The sequence below is a fragment of the Carassius gibelio genome, chromosome B14 (assembly GCF_023724105.1).
Source record: "Carassius gibelio isolate Cgi1373 ecotype wild population from Czech Republic chromosome B14, carGib1.2-hapl.c, whole genome shotgun sequence".
NCBI classification, from domain to species: domain Eukaryota; kingdom Metazoa; phylum Chordata; class Actinopteri; order Cypriniformes; family Cyprinidae; genus Carassius; species Carassius gibelio.
The window spans coordinates 24,368,183-24,396,181 of NC_068409.1; the positions used below are offsets into that span (position 1 = coordinate 24,368,183).

General features: G+C 36.5%; 1 protein-coding gene and 1 long non-coding RNA gene across 2 annotated transcripts in view; one reads left to right on the forward strand and one right to left on the reverse strand.

Annotated features, from left to right (window-relative positions):
• Positions 1-524: 524 nt before the first annotated feature.
• si:dkey-237h12.3 (teneurin-3) overlaps positions 525-27,999 on the forward strand; it is a 104,302-nt gene continuing 76,827 nt past the window's right edge. Inside the window, exons 1-3 of the mRNA XM_052575020.1 lie at positions 525-882; positions 13,535-13,942; positions 17,002-17,262. Coding sequence (XP_052430980.1) covers positions 13,663-13,942; positions 17,002-17,262 — 541 coding nt within the window. The 5' untranslated portion in view covers positions 525-882; positions 13,535-13,662. The remainder of the gene's footprint in view (positions 883-13,534; positions 13,943-17,001; positions 17,263-27,999) is intronic.
• On the reverse strand, positions 23,526-26,142 carry LOC127971793 (uncharacterized). Its single transcript, XR_008156922.1, has 3 exons — positions 25,992-26,142; positions 24,518-24,544; positions 23,526-23,658 (listed from the first exon to the last, which is right to left on the reverse strand). It is a non-coding gene; the product is annotated as an uncharacterized LOC127971793 (long non-coding RNA).

A 27,999-nucleotide genomic window follows, 5' to 3' on the forward strand; every position in this document is an offset into this window, starting at 1 on the left:
ATGAATGCGGTGAGTTTTCGCATAAGATTCTTTGACTGTGTATGCAGTGTAAACAGGCACTTACTGTAGTATTTATTTTTTTCATTTTATTTTTCTACAATATGTTTTTGTTGCAACAAGGTTAGGGTATACTGAAATAGCAATGAGGACTGATTTTGGATAAGGGCTTTTAAGTTTATGTTAAGGCAGAGGAACATACCATAAAATGGAAAATAGGGTTAATATTATTATATTTACAAGCATATACCAATAAATCCCAAAACAGAATATGAGGTTTAATAAAACAGGCACGTAATTGTCATTAGGTGTATGTGATAACAGTAAGTTTCCATCCATTTTTGAAGATTAAGGTTCTTGTGGAAAATACACACTTAAATATAATTTCAAATGAAAGAGAAAACAAGGTTTGTTCAGTTCTTGTCGCATTCCGCGATGCCCCTGGTCCTTGTGCTGTTAATGACACTGCCTCACTAGTATCGCGCGGATCCCGCGCAAACGACCCGTCCTCTCATCAGCACCGCAGCGCGCGCACACACACAGGGAGAACAGAGGAGTGGTACAGTCCTTGGCTCCATCACATGTGTTTCTGACACAGCTAGAACTAACGCTTCTGGACTTTGTGCCTCTGGGTTCGCCGGGTCCAGGTCGTTGTCTCGTAATTTAGACAGTGTGTGTGGCTGGTCGTTTGCGGAGGAATTTCCCCGCGCTTGAGAGCACTCAGTTTTTGGGAGACGCGGGAAGGCGTGACTGCGGGAAATTTATTGTCCTAACCGTTATTTTACCTCACCTTACAGCTGCTGCTTTTAATTAGTTTGGATTCCAACTGTAAAGTTTTTATTCATCTCGTTCCACTACAATGGGGATCTAAGCCGAATTTACGAGGTAAGAAATTATATGAGAAACATTAGAGTCAGGTTACTTTTGTTTAATGTTGTCATGACTTGTTAGTAGTAACAGTCGGTTAACGTGTATGTCCGTTCGGGGAATTATACAGAGATACCAGTGTTTTTATTTTTATTGTATATAAATAAATGTACAGCCTTTCAAGTAGGCTAGAGAGTATTTTATTGACCCGTTTGCAGCTGTAATTTGCAAGTTGAAATACTCAGCGTCCTCATACACTTTAATGGTATTGAATTCCGCCCAGCTGTACAGGAAATAGCCAGACACAAATTTACAGCTTTTTGCATCCTTGGGATTTGCATTATATTGGAAACCGTGAATAGGAAAGTCTCGGAGTGGATTGAGGAGCTGTCCTACGTCCCACAGCCTCTTCTGTACTTGACATGCCATAAAAATATTTATAAAATGTAATCGAGCACAAACAGGTAGTTAATCATTTATCTTTAGTGCATAAAACCATGGTCTGGATTATGGGGGTGTATTAAGACCTAAAGGAAGTCAAAAGGTTGGAGAGGTCTTAGCAGAAGTTAGCCATTTTTATTCCATGCAAAAAAGGTCTCAGAGTTTTTAGTAGCGTGATGATACAAAGTTAGACATGGGACAAGTTAGTCAGAGCACATATGTTGCCATCTGTAGTGAACAAAAAGCGCATTGGGCTCAGTTTCAGGCGGTAGGTCGATAGACAAAATCACTCATATTATGTATCATTTTTCATTTTTTATTTAAAATTTTAACTTTCTTTAAGAAACATATTACAAATACACCAAAAAACATTTGGTGTTGTGTTTAAAAAGGTTTTTTTCTCTCTCTTTCTGATTGGCGCCACTTAACACAGTTAGCTAAACATCAAGTAATGAACTCCATCGCCAGGGCAGTTTCCACAGACTGCAGCTTTATAAATTCCCTTTTGGGTAATTTTACATACGCATAAAATATTAAAATATTTCCTTTAAATAACCATCTGTTTAAAAAGTAATAGTAGGTATAATTATTACATTAAAGAAAAATCTGATTCAAATTTGGATGACCAGAAATGTTAGACTACACGGCGATTTGAATAATTACATGTTACTTCCACAGTAGGTTGTCGTATTTATTTAAATCTGTCATTCTTATCTGCAGTTTCAATTCTCTGACCTGATGCTGGACTCGTGCAAGCTCAAGAGCCTTTAGAATCATCAGTGAAACATGATAACGAGCTCTCAATTACAATTACAAGACACATGCATTACAGCCATCATTTTAATGTTCCCTTTGTGTATGAGACACAGAGAATTGAGAAATTATCTTTGAATCCAGATTGCACTGGTCTAGTTAATCTGATCCTTGGTTCTTAGGCTTCTTAAAGGAGCCAGTCCATACGAGTGACTGAACCGCTCATTTGCGAGTTCGATTAAACACGGTCGCAGTTACATTATTGTCTCAGATTACTTATACATGGAGATGAGCATATCACTAATTGAGCTCATTTGTCATCAAGGGCACTGGTGGCACAAAGCGATTTACAAGACAATACATCATCAAATCAGTTCAACAAAGCTTATATTATCGGACACTCATTATAGACTCAGATATAGATTATTGAACAGTTACCAAGTAAGGTATGACTTAAATTGATTTTCAAAGCTTTTTTATTAACATTTATTCATTCAAACCTAATCCATTTCAGTTCTTTTGTAACACTGACAACTCCTTAATGTGTCTCATGAAATATATATTGTGATCACGATCTTAGTTTCCACATATAATTCCACATATCCATATTTTATCCCAAAAGGCTTTTGCATGGCATGAAAAGCTACAGTAGGATTCACTGCGATACAACATGGCGGAACGAAAGAAGCACAACATCAGGATTTGTTGTGACCGAAAAGGTACTCACAGTAGAGGCCTGCCATTTTGATTTGTGCTCTGATTATCTCGATCATGAAACAGAAGCAGTGTGTAGTTGATTCTTACATTCATGTTCTCTAGATCCATACTCTTTTGACACCTTGAAAATAAGACAGTGACGCATTGAAGCCCAACAAATTCTAAGCCAGTTCATGTTATGATTTTACAGTTTTTGTGGCACGTTGAAAATAGAGGTCACATTGTGAATATAGACCCTTGATTGCAGAGAAAATATATGGCTGCATCATCCCCTGATTAGGGAAGAGCACACACATTGCCTGGTTGGGGGCTGAAAAAGGGAAGAAAGTAAGGGAAAAAAAAATCAAAGCGAGGGATAAAACAAAATGAAAGGTCACCCATGTCAGCTGCTTATTTAGAAGATATTGTCTCTCTCATGTATCACATATTCAGGCAGGATGAGAGTGTCATAGCCTTTTACCTTATATCAAACGGTTCAGATAACAACCAGGGCAAGTAAAAGAGAAGAGAGCAGAAGTCAAGCTTCAATGAAGTGAAAGGTTGCATTCAGCCATGCTCCATGCTTCATAAATCATGTGGCCCTCTTATTTAGTGTGTTTACTGCGGAGTAAAAAACGAATATGCTGCACCATCGAGGACCATTTATGACATTTTAAAATAATTTTTTTTTTTTTTGCAGAACTAAATCTTAATGAAAGGACTCTTAAATAATGCTACTGTAGTCAGTCTATTCTTTCCTTGGTATTTCTTCAATCTTTCCATCTGTAAATTATACTTTTATGCATTCTGCTTGTTTGAAACATGCCCTGAAGAACCAGTCAATCCTACAGTGACATTTTTGGCAGCTTATTGAGTACGAAATTCCGGGTCACTTCTTTCAATATTTGTTTATTTGCTTGAGCACTCCTGGTGAAGGTGCTTTTTAGTCCAGCACAGAGAAAGATAGAGTGAGTAAGACTGTGTGTGTGTCTATGAAAGTAGTTCAGCCATCAGTGCCTATTTCAACAGTGCTAAGCAAACAGGCGCAGGTTAATGTACCCTGACAAACACACACTGCCAGCATGCCAGCCTTTGCGTATCACATTTACACTATATTTATTCTGCATAATCACAGTGGACAGACCCGATCTCTGTCGGCTTAACATTGTCCAGGTTATCACAGCCTGTAAAGGATTAATCAGATTTATCGTCTACACACATTTATCGTCCACATATGCCATATTTTTAAAACGTGGAGGATTTGAAAATTGTCTTTGGCTGAAATCCATTTATAGCATTTGCATAAGATTTATCCATTTATAGCCATTACATGCTTCGACTAACAAGCACACAAATGAATGCTATAACAAACAAGTAAGCCAAAAGGCAGGCACAAATACATCTTTTGCAATATTTGCTTAAAGCAACAAAGTTTAACACCTCAGAGAATCAAAGGCTAATCAATTTAAAGTCACTGTTGGAAAATCAGAGATGTACTGTTTGCCAGCAGTTGCAGTTACAGGATCCTACGGCCAAATTGACATATGATTTCCCTCGTGAACTCCAGAACATCAACAAGACTTTACACATATTGATTACTCTTTAAACTGGTGTCATTTAAAATTGGCTTGCCGAGTGGGGGACAAAATTAGGTTTTTCAAAAAATGCAGTGACGCAAACACATGCAAAGTAAGTCTCAAAGGACTGGACTGTTTCAGTAAGAGCAAGTGCTTTTGAGGGAGATATGGGCCAAATACTGGTCCTCTAATAAATAAGGTGTTGCAATAAAGTTGTTATGTAGTGTTCTACAGTAAATTAGGCACTTGATTTGTTGTTAAAGCATGCTTGAAATTGAATCTATGTGATCCTGAAGTTTTTTTCTTTCCTCTTTGCTTGTATTGTATATCCAATCTGCTTTTATTAGCTAAAAACCAGGCATATTTCAATGTGAGACAAGCTGAAATAAACGTCAGCCAAGGTCTCAAGTGCATTGTGCATCTGTGTGCTTATTAGCACTGAAATGTGATGGATTGCTACCTGCAACATCTGTCTTTTACATGACACTTTACATGATTTTACAAGAGCCAGTGGTGTGATGTATTGCTATTGCAGTTGTATCTCACAACTTTCTGTCTCTTTGTAGCATCTAGAAAGTGTCTATGCATTTCTGGTCATGTATTTTGTTTCACCCTAAGGGATATGAACATTGTGGATTATGCTTGTGTGTGTGTGTGTGCAAGCTGCTACAAGTTAGACAGACATTCTCTGTGTGCTATAGATGTCCTAAAGTCCATGACAGACTAGGCTGCCTGCAGTACACTTTCCCAACCTCCATAACATCCTTGTTTCTTTTCCTATCATTCTTAAATTCTCTTGTTCTTTTTCCTCACTTCCCCCCATCTTCACCCGCCCTCCCACACCCCTCCACACCACTCTCCAATTTGCTGTGGAGCTCTCTTGCCTGCCTCCTGCTGTGTTGGAGGCAGCCTATAATTTGCCACAGGCAGAAAGTGCGCTGACCAGGCAATGAAGCTCGCTGGTATCCTTCTTCCAAACTGCCTCAGCTCTGGAACCAAGGGATTTACATTAATGTCCTGCAGAGATGACAGTCAAAAGCTAAAGCTATATATGAGAACAAAAAATGAAGAGAAAAATGGGAATGGGTATAATATGAGAAATGAGTTAGGAGATGCATGTGGCACAAATTATATTCTATAATGATTTTTTTTTATTATTAAATTCAGTTTAGGATGGAGTGCATTAATTTGATTAGGATGTGTAGCGTGGTGTGATTAGGTTTCTTTGCTGCTGAATACTTGAAAAACAGCTAAGAGGAAAAGCCAATGTCACTTTATAATTTAAGGTGAAAACAGTTTCAGGTGATTAATTGACAATTAACTGACAAAAATGTTCCATGTTTAAATCAAAGTTATTTTCCCTTCAATCTTCTTCTTGATATCAAGTCAAGGCAAATTGGTGTGTTCACTTGCTTTCCTCTTCTGTCACCGGATTTGCTCAATACTGCTGCATGTTTTTACCTGAGCTTCCCCTGTCAGTTCTCTCTTTTCATTTAACTTTTCAAGTGAATGAAAACTTGGTAGGTCATCTTTAAGTTTATGTAACCACAAAATGTTGCATTCGGTACAGTCTATGCATTTAGATTTACAAGACTGTGTTTATCTAAAAACCTGCATCACATCTCAAGGTAACACTGTTGGCCATAATGCTAGCAATCAAGACTATATATTTAGAGCCATATAATATCTGTGATACAGAAAACGTGGACGGAATCACGGAATCCAGTCATAAAATTTAATTTACTGTATAACGCAGAATATCACAGAATTTGCCAATGGATGAATTAATGATTTGAATGAATAAATCAAAAGTATGTTTGTGCACTTGAAAAAAAAAAATTGTTTATGAGGTTTATGGTTAAAAAACATTATTTTTCACATACTGTATATTATTGTTTCTCCTCTATACCCCGCCTTTCTGAAACACATAGTTTTTTAACAAAACTCATCGTTCTTAAGAGCGGGGTGTGCTCTGATTGGCAAGCTATCCAGTGTGTTGTGATTGGACGAATACCTCAAGTGTTTGATGGAAATGTTACGCTCCTTGCCATACTGTAATGCGTTTCCCAGTCAGAATACGGGCATGACAAGATAAAAACAATAAAACCCATTACAAACGAGCCATTTGTTGCATCCAGTGGGGGACATGATTACGGATTATAATGACTTGTACTGTCTTTTCACACATTGCTTTGCATCGGCCGTGTAAACATAAAACCATGTCTGCATGACAGGACAAACAAGGGCTACTCTACACTGCTCAAAACTCACATTTGAATCATCAGTGGCAAATCCTGTATATATGTAAACACACTTACAGATTGTGACACAGAACAGCCAGCATTGTAGTCTAAAGTAACTTAACCACTTAACCACTGATTTCTAGTTGTGTCTTCTTTTGGAAGGCCAAACAAAGTATTTTTGCTTTCACAATGAAACACATAGCATCTCCACAACATGGTGGCAGCAACAGTTACGCCTTCTTCCTTTGTGTGAACATTTAGGCAGTTATGCAAATCTTCCCACAATGTGATGTAGACATGTGGGGGCATGTTTAAAAGAGGCATTTTAGGGGGGCGTGGACGAGTCTTAACTTTTATAAAGAATATCTCTTTGGGTTTGAGATTTTAGTCTTTGCAACTTTAGGTATCTATTTACTTTCAGGATCTTATCCACAGCTTGTAACAATCCAAAGAGAAAGGAAAACTTGCAATTGCATAATATGACACCTTTAAATATAAATCCTGCACGTTCTGCGTGTCTTTGTGTGAATGAATGGCCAGACACATGGTTCCGTTTACCACACATATACTGAAGCGAGCGACACTCTGCCTCTGGAATTTGGGAAAATATAAAACGTATTTCATTGGGCCCTATATATTGAATTTAAATGCATTCAATCTATGTGCATATGTGTGAAAGTATGAATGAATGTACTGTTTTCTGTTTCTGCGTGTTTCTGGATATATTCACATGTATTATATATCCAGAAACACATAAACAGAAAACTGTACCTTTATCCATTATATTCCCTTATATTCCAAAGTGACTTAGATTTGACCTGAATGTGGGAGATATGTGAGCCCAAGTTTATTTGTACAACACATTTTCTACACGCCGGTAGTTTCAGTTTTGCTTTAAATAAGTTATTTTAGGCTTGCCACTACAATTTATGTATGCTTTATAATTTAGATTTTTTCATCCCTGTTCTGTTCTGAATAGATTTGTTGTGGAGTGAGGGGAACTAAAATGCATGTAATGTTTATATTGTTTGTAAATGGTACATTTTTTTGTAAATTGTAAATTTGACAGATATTTTAGATGATTTTTTAATGTAATAATGTGTACACAGATGCAACTGATCTATTTTTGTGCGTTCAACAATGCATTTTTGTCCGGGTTGACTTAAATGCATGCGTACTGAATGCATATATATATTCATAAACAAATATGATTTTCTTGAGGAATTTTAGCTGCAGAAACTGATGGCATGAGAAAAAAAAAAAAAAAAAAAAAAAACCTCAGTGTGCCACGTGAGACATTTCAGTAAAAAAAAAAAATATATTTTAAATAACTTGTGATCTGTGTATTCTGATATTGAGTGTGCTATCATGACCTACATAACATCAGCACCCACCTCTTCAAATGCTGACATGAAGAGAAAGTTTTGCTTGATCATTTTAAGGCCCATGCTGGAACACGTTTTCATGAAGAAATTGCCCATTTAATTGGAAGTGCAGTAATTAAAACACTTCTTCAAAACAGCCGTTGAGGACATCGTCATCTTTCAAAAGGACTTTTGTGCATTATTATGTAGGCTAATTTAAGAAAATAGTGGATGTCTTACTAGTCTTAAAACAATAATTTGGGATCACTCAAACCATTTAGTCATCTCTAAAGAAGCTGCACATCCTAGTCAATGTTTTTAGTCAGAATATCAGACATAACCATTTAATGCTCTAAATTAAACCTCACCGGAAAACCTCACACTCCAAACACGTCCAAGAAAAGCACAGCCTTGAGGTCATGAATACTGAAAAAGAGGAACACAAGTGGATGTGTCTTCCTCCAGGCCTGTGCACATCTGTGTCTTCTGCGTCGCATCTCCACTGTGATGCGGGGGTGGTGAAAATGACGACCCCCAGACAATAGTGGCACTATCCCAGGGTGCAGCAGTGTAGTGTGGGAACAGGCACCGGCTAATGGAAGCGTGCCCTTGTTTCCCGTCTGTATTTTTTCTTCCCGTTGTCTCACAGCGAGCGAGTGGATGGGCTGGGCTCAGGGAGAGCAGTGCAGCACATGAATTATGCAAAGCTGTCAAAGCAAGCTATTGTCGGTGGTGGCGGCCACACTAAAGCTCAGAACAGGCTGAGTGGCGGGTGGCGGCGTTGGAGGGGAGGGGTTCTGTATTTCTTTGGGCTATGTGCACTTAGTATCCTGGAGCGAACTTTAGTGGCTGGTCGCGGACTGTGGAGGCTGATTTGAAAGATTTGGGCAGGAGGATTAAAGAAAGGCTTCCAGATGGAAGAGTAAGGTAGTAAAATGATGGAGGAGGATGCTGCTGATGCACACATAAAAATGATTTTGATTCAATTAAAGTGTAATGCATCCTAATGAGATGCTAACGCTGGAGAAACCGACTTACTGTGTATATTCACCTTTACTGTTTGCAGAATGGTGGGTGTTAAAATGAATTCTTAACCTTAATCTTAATGTGGGGAGTTATAAAATTTATGCTTGTGCAGTTCTATATAATCATAGGCATAAATAAACAATGCAGCCGCCATGGATGTTAACAACAGTGCTGTGCCATCTGGGTACTCTGTCACAGAGAGAGATCTTATAGACTACCACCAAGAATTTATTATGTACACCCTACTAAATAATGAGCAGGATTACTAATTGTCTGTATGTTGAAACCATTCCATTATTGACCACTTGAGCGTTTTCTAGAAATCGGAGAGCGAAATAGAAACTTACTGTATCAGGTTATTTTATTTTGTGCATTTTGTTCGCAGCAACCCCTCTCCCAAGATGCAACCCATTTGGAGTGATGTGTGATTTGACCCATTGTTAAGTTGCATCAGGTAAATATATAAATCAGGGAATTGCAGATTTAACTCTGGATGTTTGTTTCAGTCTCAGGTTTCTGATGGACCTGTGGGACAATGTGTTTTGTTATTGTGAGTGCTACTAATAAAGAAAATACAGCAAATATTATTTGATGAGATTATAGTGAGACTACAAACTATAGACTATAAACATATATTGAGAGCATCAGATATATTCAACTCTGTTTTGGTCCTATTTCTCCTATGCAAATTTCTCGTCTGAGTTAAATCTCTTTCATTTTCACATTTTTACTGTCTGTGATAAAATAAGAAATGAGTCTATAACTCTGTTACAATTAAATGCGACAATATATCTGAATAAAATAGAGTCTTCAATAATAAGCAGTGTGCCCCAAAAAGTTGACTTTACACTCTTAAAAATAAAGATTTAAAAAGAGTTTTCACAGCGATGCTGTAGAACAAAGAACCTTTTAGTGAACAGTTTTTAAAAGGACCATTTTTTTTGTCTTAATGTGAAGAACATTTTAAAGACTCTCAAGAACCTTTGCCTACTGTAAATAGTGTTAAAGATTCTTAATAGAACCATCAAAAAAAAAAAAAAAAACTGAAATGAAAATTATTGTAAGTTTTCTGTCTGCCCTTTTTCTTTGTATTTAAATTTTCTGATCTTTGTATTCATGTTTCTTTGGCTTATTTGTCATTGTTTTTGAGAAATGTTTCTGCATACAGTTACACTGCATTGCAGCATGCTTCTGAAGATACATACAGCAGCCTCTTAGAAGTTTACTCAAAGTTACTTTTTTACTAAGGAAGATTGTGTGCAATGTTCCAGTTGAAAAGCTTGTTAGTTATCCTATCTGCTGGCACTATGAGCTGGAGTTTTTACAGCCAGACCATCTCCCCCTTGGCCTCCTCTCACCAAGCTACCATCCCATGTCTCACTGGATGAGCAGCTTTAAAGCAAATTTCTATACTCCAGAGAAGTAACTGGATACTGTTAAAGTCTGTGGTCTCTTTAAAAAGCCTATATTTTATCTATTTCCAGTAATATGTTTCCATACCAAATTAGTCTACACAAAGCAGAAGAATCATAGTGCTGTGATGACTAACCCATTTGCCTGGAAGTTTGCTTATTAGGTAGGATACATCATTATTTCTATTTATATTTACTTTTCATATTTTTTCTCATGAATTATTAATGAACCCTAGGTTACAGTTTGAATAGGAACAAAATGAGTTAACAGAATTAAACTAATGATTAGGATATGGAAGCTGATTTTAAAGAAGTTTGGTGAGAAATGATGGAGGTTAAGCAAAAGAATGCATTTGGGATACATACCATCGATTAGTTCTTTTAGAAGAAGATTTTCAAGGATGCACATAAATTGCTTTTGCTGCTAAATATAATGCAACCATGAAAAGAAAATAATAAGGCTGAACCATAACATGTCCAGAAAAAATACTGTGGTGTCAGATGATGAAAATACATGAGAAATGTACTGCTTGGGTGTGAAAAGGTTGATAAGATGGATCTGGGGTTAACGAAGTGAGATGAAGATAGGAGGGCAGGCACACAGCATCTGGATGGTAGTACTAGGCTTGGAGGCTGACATTGCTATGATGATCATTATTTATGGAGTTTGGGGTCAGAGGTGGAATCCGATATCCGCAGCTAGTCCCAATGAAATGTAATTACCGAACAAAGAGACTTGCTGTAGATGTGCACTTTCAGCCATCAGACCCACGCTCTCACGCCATCTGCAGAATACGCAATGTGCTTCAGGTAAGAAAGATGGGTCATGAAGGTTGCCAACAATTTATTTAACTATGGGTGATTGCAATTGGTGCCTTATCTGAGGGTGCTCTCAATGATTGTGAATCCATTAGGTGTGGACAAACATCACATATGATTTCAGTTAAAATGAAATGGCTATTCTCATTTGCTGAAAGATTCTTTGACCAACCCATAAAAAAAATAAAATAAATAAATACAAAAATCGATGGCATTGCTATGCAAACATGCTTTTGAAATCTGTATTTTTAAAAATGTGTACAGCTTTCCTTCTTTAATTTTTATTTTTTAATAAACTATCACTTTACCTTAAAAGTAAAATGTTTTATTTGCTTGTCATTTAGCAGATCATTTATGACTGTAGTCAATTTTTTTCCTCTGTTTTGTTGGTCATCTGTAGAGCCCGAGGTCATGACCGCTTTCATTCTCACCTTTCTTCAGTTACGCCAGATGGTCGGGCATCTGATTTAGTGAAACCATTGCCATTAGATCATCGTAAGTGAGGTATAGTCAAGTGACATCTTCTTGCCTGGTTGGCTCTTGCTACAGTATAGTTCCCATTGGCCTCTCTGCTCACTGCTGAGTCTTTGCTTTTCAATGGCCCCATGGGTCAGTGCCCATCTGAGCATGATATGACCGCCAGAGCTCTACCGTGATTTATATCTCTGCTTCTCATTCCTTCAAAACTTTTGTAAGCGCATGATTCCTAGCCTATATTTGCTAAAACTCTTGCCAAAGACGTTTTCCTTGATGGAAAGGTTTAATATTTCTAACCAAGCTCTGAATGATTGAAGGAAATTTAGGAGCGCAATTTCATTAGTAATTTATTTCAGTGCATTTGATTGCTCACTAATCAGCCATCGTTCTTTTTGTCTTGGAAATTAATCCAGTGATAATCTTACAGACTCTGAGACCAGTTTTAAGGGTGTTTAAGGCTAGATCAGTATGTCTGAGACTCCCTAGCTCCTGGCTAATCTAAATTGATCCGAATCTGGGGGCCGTGTTACCCGAGGATAACTCAGTGGGTGCTGTCCAATGCAATGAAGGATAGAGGGTTTCTGCTGGTTTGTTCAGTCGGCCTACTGCGCCTTTGCGCAACATCGCACTCACACAAGAGAATCAAATGACCAGTGCTATAAAGAGAGCTACATTTAATTTATCTGGCTGAAATACTGTCCAATAAACTATAGCTCACTCTCTTTTTCTGACAAGAACATTTTGATACTGGCGCATCATTTATTTTACCCCAATCGTATCCCATTACTGTGGCCGTATGCAGTAATGCTGACCTAGTCTCCTCTGTTTCCTCCTACAGTGTTTTATTATCCTCATTGTTTCTCTTGTCCTCTTTATACTGCTTTAAACTGACAGTGGGGTCTCTAGGCAAATGCGTTATCCGTGTGTCGACTGTTCCACTAGATAAGATAGACGACACTCGAGAAAAAGGACTGGAATATCCTTAAAACTCACACCCCAGTGAAACTCAACCAATTCTCCAGAGCTTTGTCAAACGGTTTTGGCACAAACCTCCCAGGAAACCTACTAAAGGCTTACAAGTATGTGAGGATCTCTCATGACAAAGCCAGTGCAATGAAAGCGAGCATTTTTAGTATCACTTCATTTGACTTTGCCTTTGCTGGAAAACACAGACTTTTTCTCTCTGTGGAAGACTGAGGTGAATTCTGTTTCAACATGCTCGAATGAAAGAAATAGTTCACGGAGTCATTAAAATTTTACTTTCTTTTGTGGAATACAATAGAAAATAACTGAAGATTTTTGTTTTTAAGTCATTTTTGTTTTTAAATAATTAAGTAACAATATAACAATACAAGTATAATAAAACAATTAAATTCACTTTGGTACATTTTGGACCCTATTGACTTTCATTGTATTGACAAAAACAGTTGTTCTTATACAGTGTGTGTGTGTGTGTTTATATATATATATATATATATATATATATATATATATAAAATGCAATAAAATGTACACATATAATATAATATAAAAAATAATTTTTGAATCTATTTTGGGAGAAAATAGTGTGCTTAACACATTTTGAGAATGTAAATGCAAAAAAGTAGGTGCTTACAACCCTCAAGAGATTAATTATATGGTTCAACAGTGTTATCAGAAAAATACCAGTCGCTGCGCCCTCTCTTACTTTATCTTACTGACTAATTGTTCTTTAAAGGCTGTACAAGGAACACGATGAACTAAGCAGGAGCGACATCTCGCTAGGGCTTTGTTTCAGCATCCTACTTGTCTTCTCTTTCTTATTTTGCTGCCTACTTTATCTGTTTCTTTCTCTCTCTAAGCAGTGTTTTTGTGTCTCTAAGCAGGTGGGAGTGGAACTTAGAGTGGAGAAAGAGGTGCGGAGACAGACCGACAGCTGGAAAGAAGCAAACTAGAACAGACAGCAGCAAGAGAGAAGCGTAGAAGAGGAGGAACACAGCATGAATGTAGCATGGAGGTGAAGGAGCGTCGGCCTTACTGCTCTCTCTCCCGGAGCAAGAGGGAACGAGGGAGAGACTGGGAGAGGGAAGGAGACAGAGAGGAGGGGGAGGGCTACAGGGAGGGTCCCAGCAACCACCGTCACACCAGCTCATCCTCCGTCCTAACCCAGAAGTCCTATAGCTCCAGTGAGACGCTGAAGGCCTTTGATCAACACCCATCCACCCAGGGGCTTTATGGGCATCGCATGCCAGACATGGTGCCAAGGGACACTGAGGAATACAGAGCTCCAGGTAAGTGCTCTTTAACATTCACCATATGGACAGCAGACTCTGGAGTCCTTCAGGCTTGCAAATGTGATGTTTTAAAACCAACATGGAAAAGAAAAACAGGCATTTGAAATGCTAAATAAAAAAGAAGAAATGCAGTATACAGCACTAAACTGAATAAACATGTATCTATAGACATATATTCAGTCAAAAAGATTTTATAATATATATATATATATATATATATATATATATATATATATATATATATATATATATATATATATATATATATATTTTTTTTTTTTTTTTTTTCAGCTTGCATATTGTAATATTGTAATAAGGATCAAACTATATCTTTCTAAATTAAATAAGACCATTATAGTGTACTGGGATACATGAAAGGTCAGTAACCTTGACCTCTAACCCAAACAGGAGCTAAATTTTCAGATTTAATTAAATTTGGTCCAGCAGTTAATTCCATGTCCTTGACAAAACATTCTAGACCGTAAAAAGAAGACACTATTTTTCAAGTACATTTAGATCAAAGATCATTTTCATAAAGCTTGTCTTAATTTGATGTGCAATCACACCCACACTAACAGCCATAATAATAATGATAATAATAATATTAATAAGTAAAATAACGAACAAATAATTTTATTTGAAGAAAGTAAAGCTAGTATTTTTTTTATTTTAGTATTTTTCTGTTCAATAAAACACATACAATGACATACAGGTATTATTTCTACAATAAAACAATTAATAAAAGAAAAATAATAAATAAATCTTAAATATCACTATGGTTGCAAAATTGTTACCAGATATGTATGCTTTCAGTCCTATTTTTGTATTTTCCCTCTATTTTTTTTATTAACAGCAACTACATACAATAAAACATAGGTAGCCAATCTCTTTATAACTCTTAAAAGAACTACATTGCCGACCATTTATTGTTCATTTAATAATTAACTTTAAACTTTAAACTTTAATATTGTTCATTTTTTTCCAGATAAATAAATGTCCGATCATATGGATTGCAAACAGCAATTTAACAGCTGTTAATGCACTGTGATCCAACATCATTTTTTTTTTTTTTTTCCTATACCTTGAACATCTTTTATATTCTGTTACCTAAGCCACAAAATTAGTAGAGGTTGTTGCTTTTTTGTTTTGTTTTTTGCAAAGAACTGAATACCTAGAATGTATGCCCTTCAATAAAATTTTGATTAGATTAATTGAAAATGTTACATATATTATTTCAGCCTGTCATTGAGGCAGTCTAAATTAAAGTATTTTCAATCAGTACAGAACAGTTAGTCAAAACACTTTTGTTAGATGTAGCTGTATTCAGGTTAGTCACCTTCATTTTCGTTTCATTTTGATATTTCATAAAGCCCACCAGACACTCATTTGCTGATTATTCACAAACTATTCAAACTATTTCATAAATATTTGATGGTTTATGATGATCACTTTTAAGTGGAAGAGTAGGATACTGCTCATTCAAATTTGATTTCATTAGAAATACACTTAGTTGGTTAATTGTGCTTTATAGTGCACTCCAAAACCTTAGGCTGTTACACTTAGGGGCACGTCTTTAATTAGCAGCCGTGTTTGTGCCTGATCGGCACAAAAGCCGGAGGAGAGAGATCTTGCCGGTATTCATGATACAAATGTTCCTCCGTCATTTTATTTTAATCACAGCCTGGCTAAATCATGGCAGTTTGCCCTGCATTGGCTTCCAGAGTTTGCAGTATTTCAAAATGTGTATTTCAGATAATGCCCTCATGTGGTAATTAATGTCAGCACTTGTGTTGAGTTATTTTGTTTCGTATCTATGAGTGTACTCATAATTTAAATTCTGGTGTATTCATTTTCACGTGTCACCTACTCCGTGGGCTTTTAGTCATAAAGCACTCAGCATATGCTAGCAGGTACAGGAATATGGTTTTAAAAGCAGAGCTGAAGGAAGCAGAGGGCTGTTGAGTCTCAAGGTGAATTTCAATCTGAAGTGGAACAGTTTCTATTTTGTACTGTGTAGTAAATCCTCAGATTTTCTTGTGTTGGAAGAGGTAGAGCTTACCCTCATTCAGATTCAGCTGAACAGATATTCACCTGCTGAAACAGAAAAGAAGATCGGTAAATCAGAAGGTAATTCAGTTAGTACCAGTGAAATAAACCTTTACAACAAATAATGCACACTATTAAGAATAAAATACAAAGGATTATAAAATACTAAACTTTTTTATTTTTAGTAGGTATATATATTTTTTAATGAACGTAAATGAAAGCATGAAAATAGTATAACAGGAATATTAATGAAAAAAATGAAAGTATATTTCTGATACTGTGTTAAAACAAACACATAAAAGAGACTCCCCAGGTTCAACTAAACATTATTTTTGATCTCAAAATGTGCCCATAATTAGGTAATCAATATTATATTTTGTTCTGCCAAAACTGTATTGGATGTTACTGCTACTTGTTAGTTTCGCTTGGTTTATCATTTTGTATACTGAGTAAAAATGTATTGATAAGGTTTATTCTGTTTGTGTGACATTATTATTTTAAACAAAGGCCACTTTGAATTGAGTATACACTGTTATCTAAATAGATATGTTCTCTATGAAAGGGTAGCAATAAAAATATCAAAGAAAATATGCAACACACAAAAAACACTTTTCATAATTTATTCTTTGTAGTTTACCTATTTTGTGTTTTGTTTAATAGTTTTCTACATCAAATCAGTCTTTGCATTGGTAGGGAGAAAAAAAATACAAATGTAAAACACATATCAAAAGAAATTTAAAAATTATATATATTCATTCCCTGGTCACCATAGTCACCACAGAAATGACAAACGTGAACTTGGGAACATAAAACTGCTGTTGTTTTTGCAGCGTCTTTATTTAAATGCTTTAAATATTTTAATATAAAAGTGGATATACTGCAAGAGTTTGAATGCAAGTTTAAATAATTAAACGGTGTGTGCGTGTGTTTTCAGCAAGTTCACAGTTACTTTGTTTACTACTTTTTATGCATACACTCCCTTTATTAAGTATGCACTTTGAATCCTGCAGGCCAGAGTCTGTCTCTGAGGCAGCTTGGGATATGTGGCCCTGCACCTCGTCGTGGTCTGAGCTTCTGCGCTGAGACCGGACTCAGTCATCATACACAGCTCAGCGGAGCAGACCCTATCCAGAACGCAGGGGGCATTTCTCCAGACTGCGCCATGCTATGGGTTAAGGCACACGGACGGGACTCGCAGCTGTCCAGCCGGTCCAACTCTGTTTTAACACTCACAGACACAGAGCAGGACAACAAATCGGATCAGGAGAATGGTAAGTCCATCTGTGTTTTATTCTCAATAGTAACCTCACAAATGAGCAAAACTCCCCGATAGTAAATGTTGGTGAAAATGGGAAAATACCCTTGAGCACGTCAAGATAAAGTCACCTTGAGTCACTCAAGGGCAAGGATATAATTGGTTAGAGCTAACAATCGGTAGCCAGTGACTGGTTGAGGTGACAATATTAATGGATCGACTGGTTACGTTCGCAACCTAAGGGGGACGGGGGGAGTTATAGGCATTTCAGAGAAAATAACAATTTCCTGAAGCATATGAGCAAACGATGCAGAGAACTGCTTGACACTTCCTCTGGGTCTGTGCCGAATCGTAGATGGCTTTGTTAAAGTCACTCATATTTGTGTGCAGATCCACAGGGTGTTGCTGGGCCTGCGAACACACGCTACGGTGGATGAAGAGGGGCCCATCGGTTTGAAGTGCAAATTGGTGTGCGTTGGATTCCTTAATGCCTTACGGATTAGGGAGTGTGTTTGAAAAAGCAAATTGTCTTTATATGAAATACATGCATGTCAAAGCACATACATCTGTATTTTAATTAGATTCTTTCTTTCTTTTTTTCTGAAGACGCATAAATAGCTTGTTTCTTGCAGTGAGCATGGTGGACTGTTTTTGACTAAGTTTATTTGCTGTTGTTGCAATGTGTCTAGTTGGTTTTACTTTCAAAGGAAAAAAACGGAATAGTCTGTGCCAAGCTCTTTTTTTTTCATTATTCACATTCATACATTCACTAGTGAGTTACTGCAGCATATGCAAGATAAGTAGGGGGAAAAAAGAAAGTAAAGATTTTAAAATAGTTTGTTCTGCCTTGCAGTAGATATTTTTGACAATATGGTAATTTGTTGCAGAAATGTTGTTTTAAAAGGGAAAGGGGAAAAATAGGGGAGTGAAATGTACTCATTGTAGGCTAAACGTTTCTAATGGAGATCTATGGTGTCTCATGTTCAGCATTCACTGCATTGATCAAAGAAAACCGCATCTGAAATGCACATGCTCAATTTACATGTCACATTAGACACTATTTACTGCTGCTGCCTCCTCATTTGGTGTGATATAATGTTTAATATAATGCAGTAATTCACTCTTGAGAAGCTCTTGTCAGATTATAGTTTAGAATATGTTCACTAATATAGTGCTATTTAAGTTCACTAACATTTAATATTTAGATTTAAGCAGAGAGATGCAAAAGTCTGAGTAAAAAAAATCTCGGATTTAAAATTGAATTTAATAGTGGAAATAATATGTTAGTACGTATACTTTACAATTACATTATTTATTTATTTTTTTTAATTATAAAAAATGTCACTGTAGTCTCAAACTTTTGGAGCCCACTGTGTGTGAAATTTGTCCCTTGTGTAGGGACCTTGTGTATAAATAGCCTAGTGTTTTTTTGTTTTGTTTTTTCAAAATACCCTGGCAAAAGTTATTTGAAATGTTTGATTCAGACATGCAGGTGAGCCGTAGTATTTGACCAGCATATTCAAAGCAATTATTCTTCTTTTTCTTTGCTGTGGGCTAGGTCTGGGACTTGGTCCGTTTGAGTCAAAATATAATGATGTAGCTGAGAGCAGGCTGTCTGCTTCACAGCACTCCATTAAGAGAATGAGGTCAAATTTCTCTGCACAGTCGTTCAGCTTCTGTATCTCTCCCCATCTTTCCCGAAATCTCTCCAGTCTGCTATGCAAAATACGCTAAAGCTGTATTATAGCACTGTGCTCTATGTATCCAGTCTCCTCGGAGGGACTAGTCATTATTATATAAAGTTATAGATGACTCTGGAGAGTGACTATGCTTATTTGTTAGTCAGTCGGGTGTTAAAATATAAAAAGGACATTTTTCATTAATGATAAGTCTACATTTTGTACAGTCAGTGTTTGATGTATTTCTAGGGTTTCACAGTATGTGGTCTTAGGGTAAAGCAACCCTTTAAATTTTTAGTGGTACATAATGCTACAAATATTTTAATAAAAATCAAATGATGAAAATGGCTTTATAAATATGATGCAAAGAGATTTATTTGTCTGGATTCCAGAATCTCTTACAGTAGGACTTCATTCTTTGAAGAATGTGTGCAAATGTGACACACTGTGTGATTTACTGGAACAATTAAGCTGCACTTTTAAAGGTGTGGGATGAGTTTCCACAGAGACCTCATTGAGGCTGACTGTAAATTGTTCTGAGACGGATCTTTGGCAACCCATATAAAGCAAGGTCTGAATCTCACTGTATATCTTTTCCTATTGAAGACATTTCTTTGTCTTTGTTTGTTTGTGCATATTATGCACTAACATAGAGGTGAAAATTTGCAGATTCATCCACATAGATGAACAAATGAAAATCAGCAACACTTTAATTACAGAATCACTGTGGATGAATCAACAATACCACATTCTTGTTGTTTCCCCTTGACGACATAAAACCAGTCACTGTCATTATAATCAACAAAACTGACTGCAACTCAGCAACGTTGACTGCACAGCTTGCCGTTGCAACAGTCTTTGGTTTTCCTTCGCTTTTGTTGCATTGCATTGCACCGTTTGCTTGCGGTGTATATGCTGTGTTGGACGGTACCTTTGGAAAGAAAGCAGCAGCAGTTAAAATGCTGTGGGTAATGCTCTCAGAGCCGCTCAGCTGCAGGGTGAAAAGCACTGCTTAAAACATCATCCTTATAGCACACCTGTTAGACTTCCATCTCCATCTCTCTCTAAAATAATATTAATCATAATTCTCTGTCTTGTGTATCCGGTAGTTCTGGCTTTGTTAGCAATAAATTAAATAAATATGCAGATTCATATGTCATAGATCATTATCTATCTTCATTACTCATTTAGCAGCAATGACCCCTTTCTCAGATTTATTTATCTGCTGTGACTTTCGGTGCATTCTGTCAGCTTCTGACATTTTGATTGTCCTTTACTACCTGTCTAAGCAATTATTAAAAGTCAATTTGTATCTGCAGGGTCGACTAAATAAATGTAAGACAGGACATATTGCATCACACTGAGAAAATAAATTGACATAAAAAGGACCATAATGCTTTATGGCAGTATTTACAGAATATTATATATTTATTCACATTCATTATAAATATAAAAAGTATATAGGCCATATTTATTTAGTGTAGATTTTTTTAAATTGTCAGATTGTCTATAAACAAATATATAAATAAAATATATTTATTATAAATTATTCTATATTATAAATTATTTATTTACAGGTCTAATCATGAAAACTTAATGCATTTTGGCTGTTTAGATATGTAAGCTTCACCATATCACATATGGAGATTTGGGAGCCTTGTAATCCATGCGTGAACAAGCAATCATGGATGAAACACGTGGATTGAGCAATCTCAAAACTCAAATACTAATGGAGCAGAGAGAGCATTCAGCAGACATTATCATTGCATATAGCAGAGGAATAGTAGTTTGGATTTAGATCTGTTTTGCACATATGTATGTGGTCAGTATATAAGTGAATGGTACACATTTGATCAGTGAAGTGACCAAGTATACATACTCCCTTATGGGTACTTCTCCTGTTCACAGTGAACAAATGCATCCTTTTATTAGGCATTTAAAGGGATAGCTCCCCCAAATATGAAAAGCGTCATCCTTTACTCAATTTTCCCCTTATGTTCTTCCAAACCTGTATGACTTTATTTCCTCTGAAGAACATAAAAGAAGATCTTTTGAAAAATCTTTTTTTTATTCAGATACTGTATCTTCGGTCAGATCTTTATATCAGGTATATTGAACAATGCATATTCAATGCACAGGTTTGGAATTACTTGAGGGTGTATAAATATTGAGAATTTAGATTTTTGGGTGAATTATCCCTTTAAGTAGGAAATCCACCTCTCTTTTGACATAAATATAACCTCTGTAGAGCGTCATATATCAGAATCTGTTTTAGCTATAAACCATATTCATTGCTGGTATCATTTAAGCTGATCCATTTTTAATGAAGCGCTTGAAGATATATTGCACAGTCTGAGATCTAGAGGCTCAGGGAACATCCAAACAAGGCTTCTTTCAAAATAGGCAATAAAACAATATTTCAGCGGTGCTGCTGCTGTAAATACGTCCACATTTTTGCTTTCTCTAAGCTTCAACTGGATGTTCATGTGAAAGTGTTTCTCTCTGATATTCATTTGGATCTTGTTCTGAATAAAACACTTTATTATCAGACAAGGCCAGTCAGTGAGCTGAAAGATTATATTCATGACTAAGTGAACATGTGTGCATATTTAAAGGAGCTATAAAGGGAATTAATTAAGGTTGGAGACTTACTTATTAAGTGAACCTTCAAGCAAGACCTCCCACATACAAAAAATTGTTGTCAAAACAATAGATCCAACGTATGAGCCAGGTTTGGTTTCAAAGTAAGAAGAACTTTTTTTTCCCCCTTAAAGGAACTTTAGCTAATTTGTATTCCTGCAAGGCATGTTAGAAGCCTCTACAGTCTGGCCAAGAAAGACATTGTGACAAAAGTCATCACTGTGAACAAAAGTAAGAGAAGCTCTTCGTTTGGCCAGGAAATAGCCTGGAAACCCAGCTGCCCCCTGCTTTTGTCTGGCCTGGTCGCTATTATCAGAGGATAAATGACCCCTATCAGGATCTTCAGTGCCTGTGAAGCTTTCTCTCTGTCTTTCTTTCTCTCTTCCTTGTGCATGTGGGTGTTTGCACTGTGTTTTCACATGAGAGGAGTGTATATATAGGCTCTGTGTGTGTATACATTCGCACCCCCCTAAGGCCAATGAGGGATGCAGTCTCAGTTCTTAAACATAATTTTAAGATCAGAGAGGAATCTCTGATCTTATAATGATGTTTAAGAACTGAGACCGCATTTCCCTTGTGCACTGCAATATCTGCTCCACATTTCTATTTAGTGCACTGATGGAGAATCCGTTGCTAATGCACATTATCTATATCAACTATAGCGATTTGGAATGGTGGGAAATAGCTCTATTGAAATGCATATCATTACTACCAGGAAAAACTTCATCGCACTCCCAGAGGGGCAGCCAGAAGCAGGTTTGGGTATGTGTGTCCATGTAGGCCGTCCCTCACCCGTCAGCAGGATGCTTAACCAAGCATCTGTCACGTCTGCGAACATTTCCCCGCCTCTCTCTATGACATCAAGGTGTTTGCTCCATTGATCATTGCAGACACCAAGGCCAGCTTGTTTTCCATATGCATTTCCATTTTTCCACAACAATGCCCAGAATGTCCAGGAGTGTACAACCATCTGTGGCAGCTAAGAGATTGAATGAGTCTCTCTCACAATGTAAAAAAAAATTGGATACAATCTCAACATGGCCAGCAAGCCATTCAAGTGTAGTTTTCAAAGTTTTTTTTTTTTTTTTTTTAAATGGAACTTCAAACGGAAAGGCTGATGAGCCCTGTGTTTGATGCATTCTCATTACTCTGGGTCTAGTCTGATGGTATAAGTACAGAGTAATACGAGCGAAACGGGTCACACGGAGTGCCAGTGCGGGTTTAGCTTCATAAGCAGCATGAGGACTGATAGAGATAATTACTATGTGTCAAATTGTCTTTTTGTCTGTTCTGCTTTTTCTATTACAGTTCAGCAAGAGGGCTTCGCCTTAAAGGTTACAGTCTATAGCTATATATAATGCAATTGATCGGCTTATAGCAGGATTAGGTTTTGATGGCCTAAAAAAGATGACGCGCTTGTGCGATTCTTAAAAAGGCTTTTTCTGTATCCCACAGCACAGATGGAGGGTGTCTTTATCTGGGCTTTAGGGTTTTTGGAAAGTGTTGCTCTCAATTATAAATACAATATTGTTTTGGAATCAATTTTAGAAACTGACTTGGACCTTTTTTTTGGTATTTTTAATTGTCCAACTGTGAGCCTAGATGACTGTGTTTTGTGATGAGGGGAGAAATCTTTAAACGTTGCCATGAAAATGAAAGATTTTGTGTTTTTTTGCTATTTTGTAATACTGATAAAAGGAACTGGGGTAGTGGAAAGGAAACAAAAAATGGCATGTATTATAAAACACAAGCAACATTTTCTTGTGTTCCATTGCACAATTGCACAAAAAAGAGGAATGAGATTGCATTTCAGGCACAAATAAGAAATCATTTTCTTGTTAAAATAAATTTTGCATTATTAAATTTTTCGTTTTGAACGTAAATCAAGCATACGTATCCAGTTCTAGCATGCTTTAGCATTTGTCTTCAAGAGCATTGGTTTAAATAGGAACACATTTTATTGCATATTTACTGTAGCCTTAATATAAATTCTCCTCTCCCACTGTTAGCATAAGATGAGATGAGATGAGATGAGATGAGATGAGATGAGATGAGATGAGAAGATAAGATCCCACAATGGGGAAATTTCCATGCTACAGCAGAAAAAATAAGTGCAAATATAAGAAAATATGAAGCAAATACTCAAAAATATCTGCAAAACAACAATGACAACAACCATAACAATAATTACTCTGTCAAACAAATACATTGCACTAGGTTATTACACTGTTAAAATTATTATAATTGCACAGATTCACAATTGCTATTGCACAAAATGTTGATTATTATTATTGCATAATTCAAGAATCAATAAGTGTAAAATGTGTACTATAGTAATTGATAAATGTATTACAATGGTAAACTTGTTCACTTTGTATGGAGTCAAATATTGAAAAAAAAAAAAAAAAACTTCACATCACTGTAAAGTATAAAAGTATTTCCTGAAAACATTACTAATCATACTTATAAAATAATCTTCATATACCATGTACTGTGTTACTTTATGATGAAGCTCCACCCCTAACCACCCCACCCAAATTAGGACACTCATGAAGTAGAATTTAAGTGCATCATTATAGGAATCATAAGGCCTAAAGGTGCTGAAATAAGTCCAAAACATATTCAGTGGCTAGTCTCCCCAGCATGTAAATTTAGCAAAATACTACACATGGAAATTGTATGTTATGTTGTTGAGACATTTAAAGTTACGTTATTAAAACATTAGGTGAGTAGGATGAATAAGATGGGCTTTGTTAATAAATATTAAAGGTCAACACAAATGAATATTAAATATTAAATGTAGCTCAACTAAAGGGCACCCGGAATTAGTTGTTTATTGGATTTTTTTAAGAGTTTTGGCTTATCTTGCTTGTCCTGGTTGTATTGTTGGACACTTAATCTGAATTTAAAAGCACAGTTCAGCCAAAATAAAAATCGGCATCCTTTACTTACCATCATGTCACTGTACACATAACTTTCCTGTGCAAACAACAACAACAAAAAATGTACATTGTGGTTAGCACTGACTTAAAAAAAACAATATGTTACACTGTTATGTGTTAGCATTTACTTAGAGCTACATATGTATATATGTCTATAACATATAGATGTAATAGTCCATGTGAAATGTGATTTGTTAAAGTTCGTTTAATTTTTTTTTTCACCATTGTAGAGTAAATTAAGACTTTTTTATGAATTATGGCCACTGTTGTAGTTAGATATCATTAGTTCTCATTCCCAGTTAGTAGGCCTACATAAAGTTCTATTTTGTTGTCTATAATGTATAATTCAGGTCTATCATGTCACATGACAGACTGCAGAGTACCATTCTAAAAGCATTTTATAACAGTGCGTCTTTTATTCTCGAATTTAGTCTACCAGGGCTTTGTGATAACCAAAGTGCATTAATATTCTTTATTTTGTGCCTGATGTCTCTGATAAACTGTAAAAGAAGGGCAGAAATATCCATTTAAGTTAGTCTGAAGCTTTAGCGTTTTACTTACGACTTGGATAACAATGCTTTTGGGAAACATGACGTTGAGATTAAGTACACTTTACATTCCATCAATGTTCTGCTTGCTGTTTGGGGAAACCTAGCCAAGGTCAGTTAAAAAACATGTCTGAATGTTCAGATGCTCAGTCAATCACACTTTCACTCAAGCACTTACTAATTGCTTGTGTGATTCCTATTTGTCTAATATATTCTATATATATATATTCCCCCCTTAAGAATTGCATGAGATTGCATGTGATTGCAGAGTGAGAACATCATCTTTGTTCTTAAAGCACATTAATATTTTGGTAGCCAACTACATCATTCTCTATCCAGCATGTCAATAATAGCCTCTCACTTGCCAAATGCAAACATTCTTCCTCACCAAATGACTTGAGACTCAAGGTTTTAAATCTCCTATCACAGATAGAGTGGTGAGAAAAAGAATTCGGACTCATCTGATGGTGTTATACAAAATCTATCATTCTTTCTCTTTTGTCTTATGAATAAAAACTTCCCACTCTCACTCGGGTGTGTGAAATCTGGCACTCCAACTTGAATATGCAAAGTGCACAAACGAGCTTGCCAATACCAATCATCCAAACTCTTATTTACGGGAGGAGGAATTTGTTTATTCCTTTGTATAAACAGTCTAGATCTATTAATAATCTTCTGTTATAGAAGGTCCAGAGATTATTTATTCATATTTGATTGCGTGCTACTTTTAATATTAATCCACTTTTCCATTCTTTTGAGACTTGGTCTCCTTTCTATTTATTTATTTATTTAAAACCACCAACAACACAACATACTTACAAAATGTCCCTACCCAACCATGTGTCGGTCTATTGGGTACTTTTCTTCCTGTAAGATATTGATTTGTTGCTTTGTGTGTGAGGTGAACGTATGCAGGTCAGGACCTCTGCTGCCTACTTTATAGGATGCCGAGATGAATCAAGGAAGTTGGGGGTCACAACTCATTTGCCCTCTCCGTATCCTTTTATTGCGCCCCTCATAGTGGAATTGGATATAGAGGTCATGGGTCTTTGGTGGCACTTGTCACTCGTCTCGGACTCCATTGGATCTTTCATCCTGGATTTAAAAAGCAAGACAATTTCGAGACTCTACAGCGAATCGACTTCAGAACAGTCCCTTAAATCACATTAAATGTTGAAGGCACCAGCATTACATTATTTGCACGTCATTCACAATGTAATTTGGGTTCGCTGCAGCAAGGCGACTCTCAGAAAAGGCTCTTTTCATCCATCATTTCGAATCCATAAATGTCCATTATCTCGAGACGACACTGTTGGATAACAAACTAATGATGGTGGTGTTATCTTCCTGCTCTAGCCACAGCCTATTCTTGATCCTTGCCAGTGTGTGGCTCACAATGCCATCTGGATGTTGTTTGATTGCAATGTGGCTTTCAGTGCCGCCTGATTGGATATGGCTACGCTTCTTGTTTAAGAAAGGTTCACTTTAAGTTTAATTTTATCCAGAGCTGTTTCATTTACCCTAACTAATTATTTCTTCTCTTATCCTTCAGATCGTTAAAAGTAGTGTATGCTTTGAAGCAAATAAGGCTAATCTAGTGTAAAATGGATATTAGAGCAGGTGCCTTTGGTTTCTTTCCAAATTGTGTCAGTCTAATTCCGTGAAGATGGTCTTGCAACTTTGTTTAGAGACTTCAAATAAATTCTTTCGTCTGTTAAACAATCAGGCAGCTGTACAGTTGTCTGGAAATTGGGAACAGTATCTGCCAGATCTTTGGCACTAATGATGGGCTCAGGCCCAACTTGGCAGTGCAAACACCAGAAATCCACAAATCACATTTTTTGAAGCTGTGTTGAGCAACATTCAGATTGACATTCTTTTGTTTTGCTTGGTGGCACGCTCTACTCGGAAGCACAAATCTCTTCAGAATTCTGCCACCATAATTTAACAGATGGTTTTGAACAAATGCAGCAAAATATCAACAGTCTGAAGTATAACAAGGCCATGTATCAAAATCCATATTCATTTACATTTGCATCTGCATTTATATTCTTAGCAGAAACTTTTCTACTAAAGAGATTTTAAAAGTCATTTAGTCAATGTCAATGTGGTTTTCTCTTCCCAGCTTAAAGGGAAATCACTCTAATATGCTCAATAAACATTTCTTAATAGTATTCATGTTGAAAACAGTTGGTCCAATTGGAGCAAATATATTATTTGTTTATTCATTCATTCACATCTTAAATTGTAGTTTTTTGACCATACAAGGTATCTAAGAAGGCAACACAAACAGTTTTTGGATGCTTTAAACTGCTGTCTAGGTAAACAGCAGGTGTTGTCACAGAGCTTATGTGTTAAATCCACTTCTGCTCAGTTATTACATGAGTGATGATGTGAACGGTAGAGGTGAATGGGCTTTCAGTTCTACACAAATAATAACAAGTAGCTGTCGGCTCCATTGAATAGCAAAACATTGCTGTCTGGGTCATGTACCAAACTGCAGAATTAAGATTTTTTGGAAGTTCAGTACTTTTTTAGTAGAGGCATACCATGCAGCCCTACTTCTAGATGTACTGTTCACATTCTGCATTACTTTAGAAACACATTGAAGGGCAGTTTGTGGTGTTGTGGGATGTTTCTTGTCTTTAAAGCCAGAGAGATATATTCAGTGGTATTGCAGTTGGGACTTCATTAAATTTGCTTTATGGTGGATTTGTTTTCCTCTCTCTGCTGTGTGACATACAGATTTTGCCATGGCTGAGCTTTGCTCGCAAATATAGCAGCACACTACATTAATCTATCTCAGCAAGTGATGAGTTTTTTCTGTTTTATAGACTATGCAAATTCACAATAAACAAACAGTGCACCAAAACAAAACTGACAAAAAGCAGGACTTACTGTTTCTCCAAATACTGACAGATTGTCTAACACGTCAAGCTTCTTA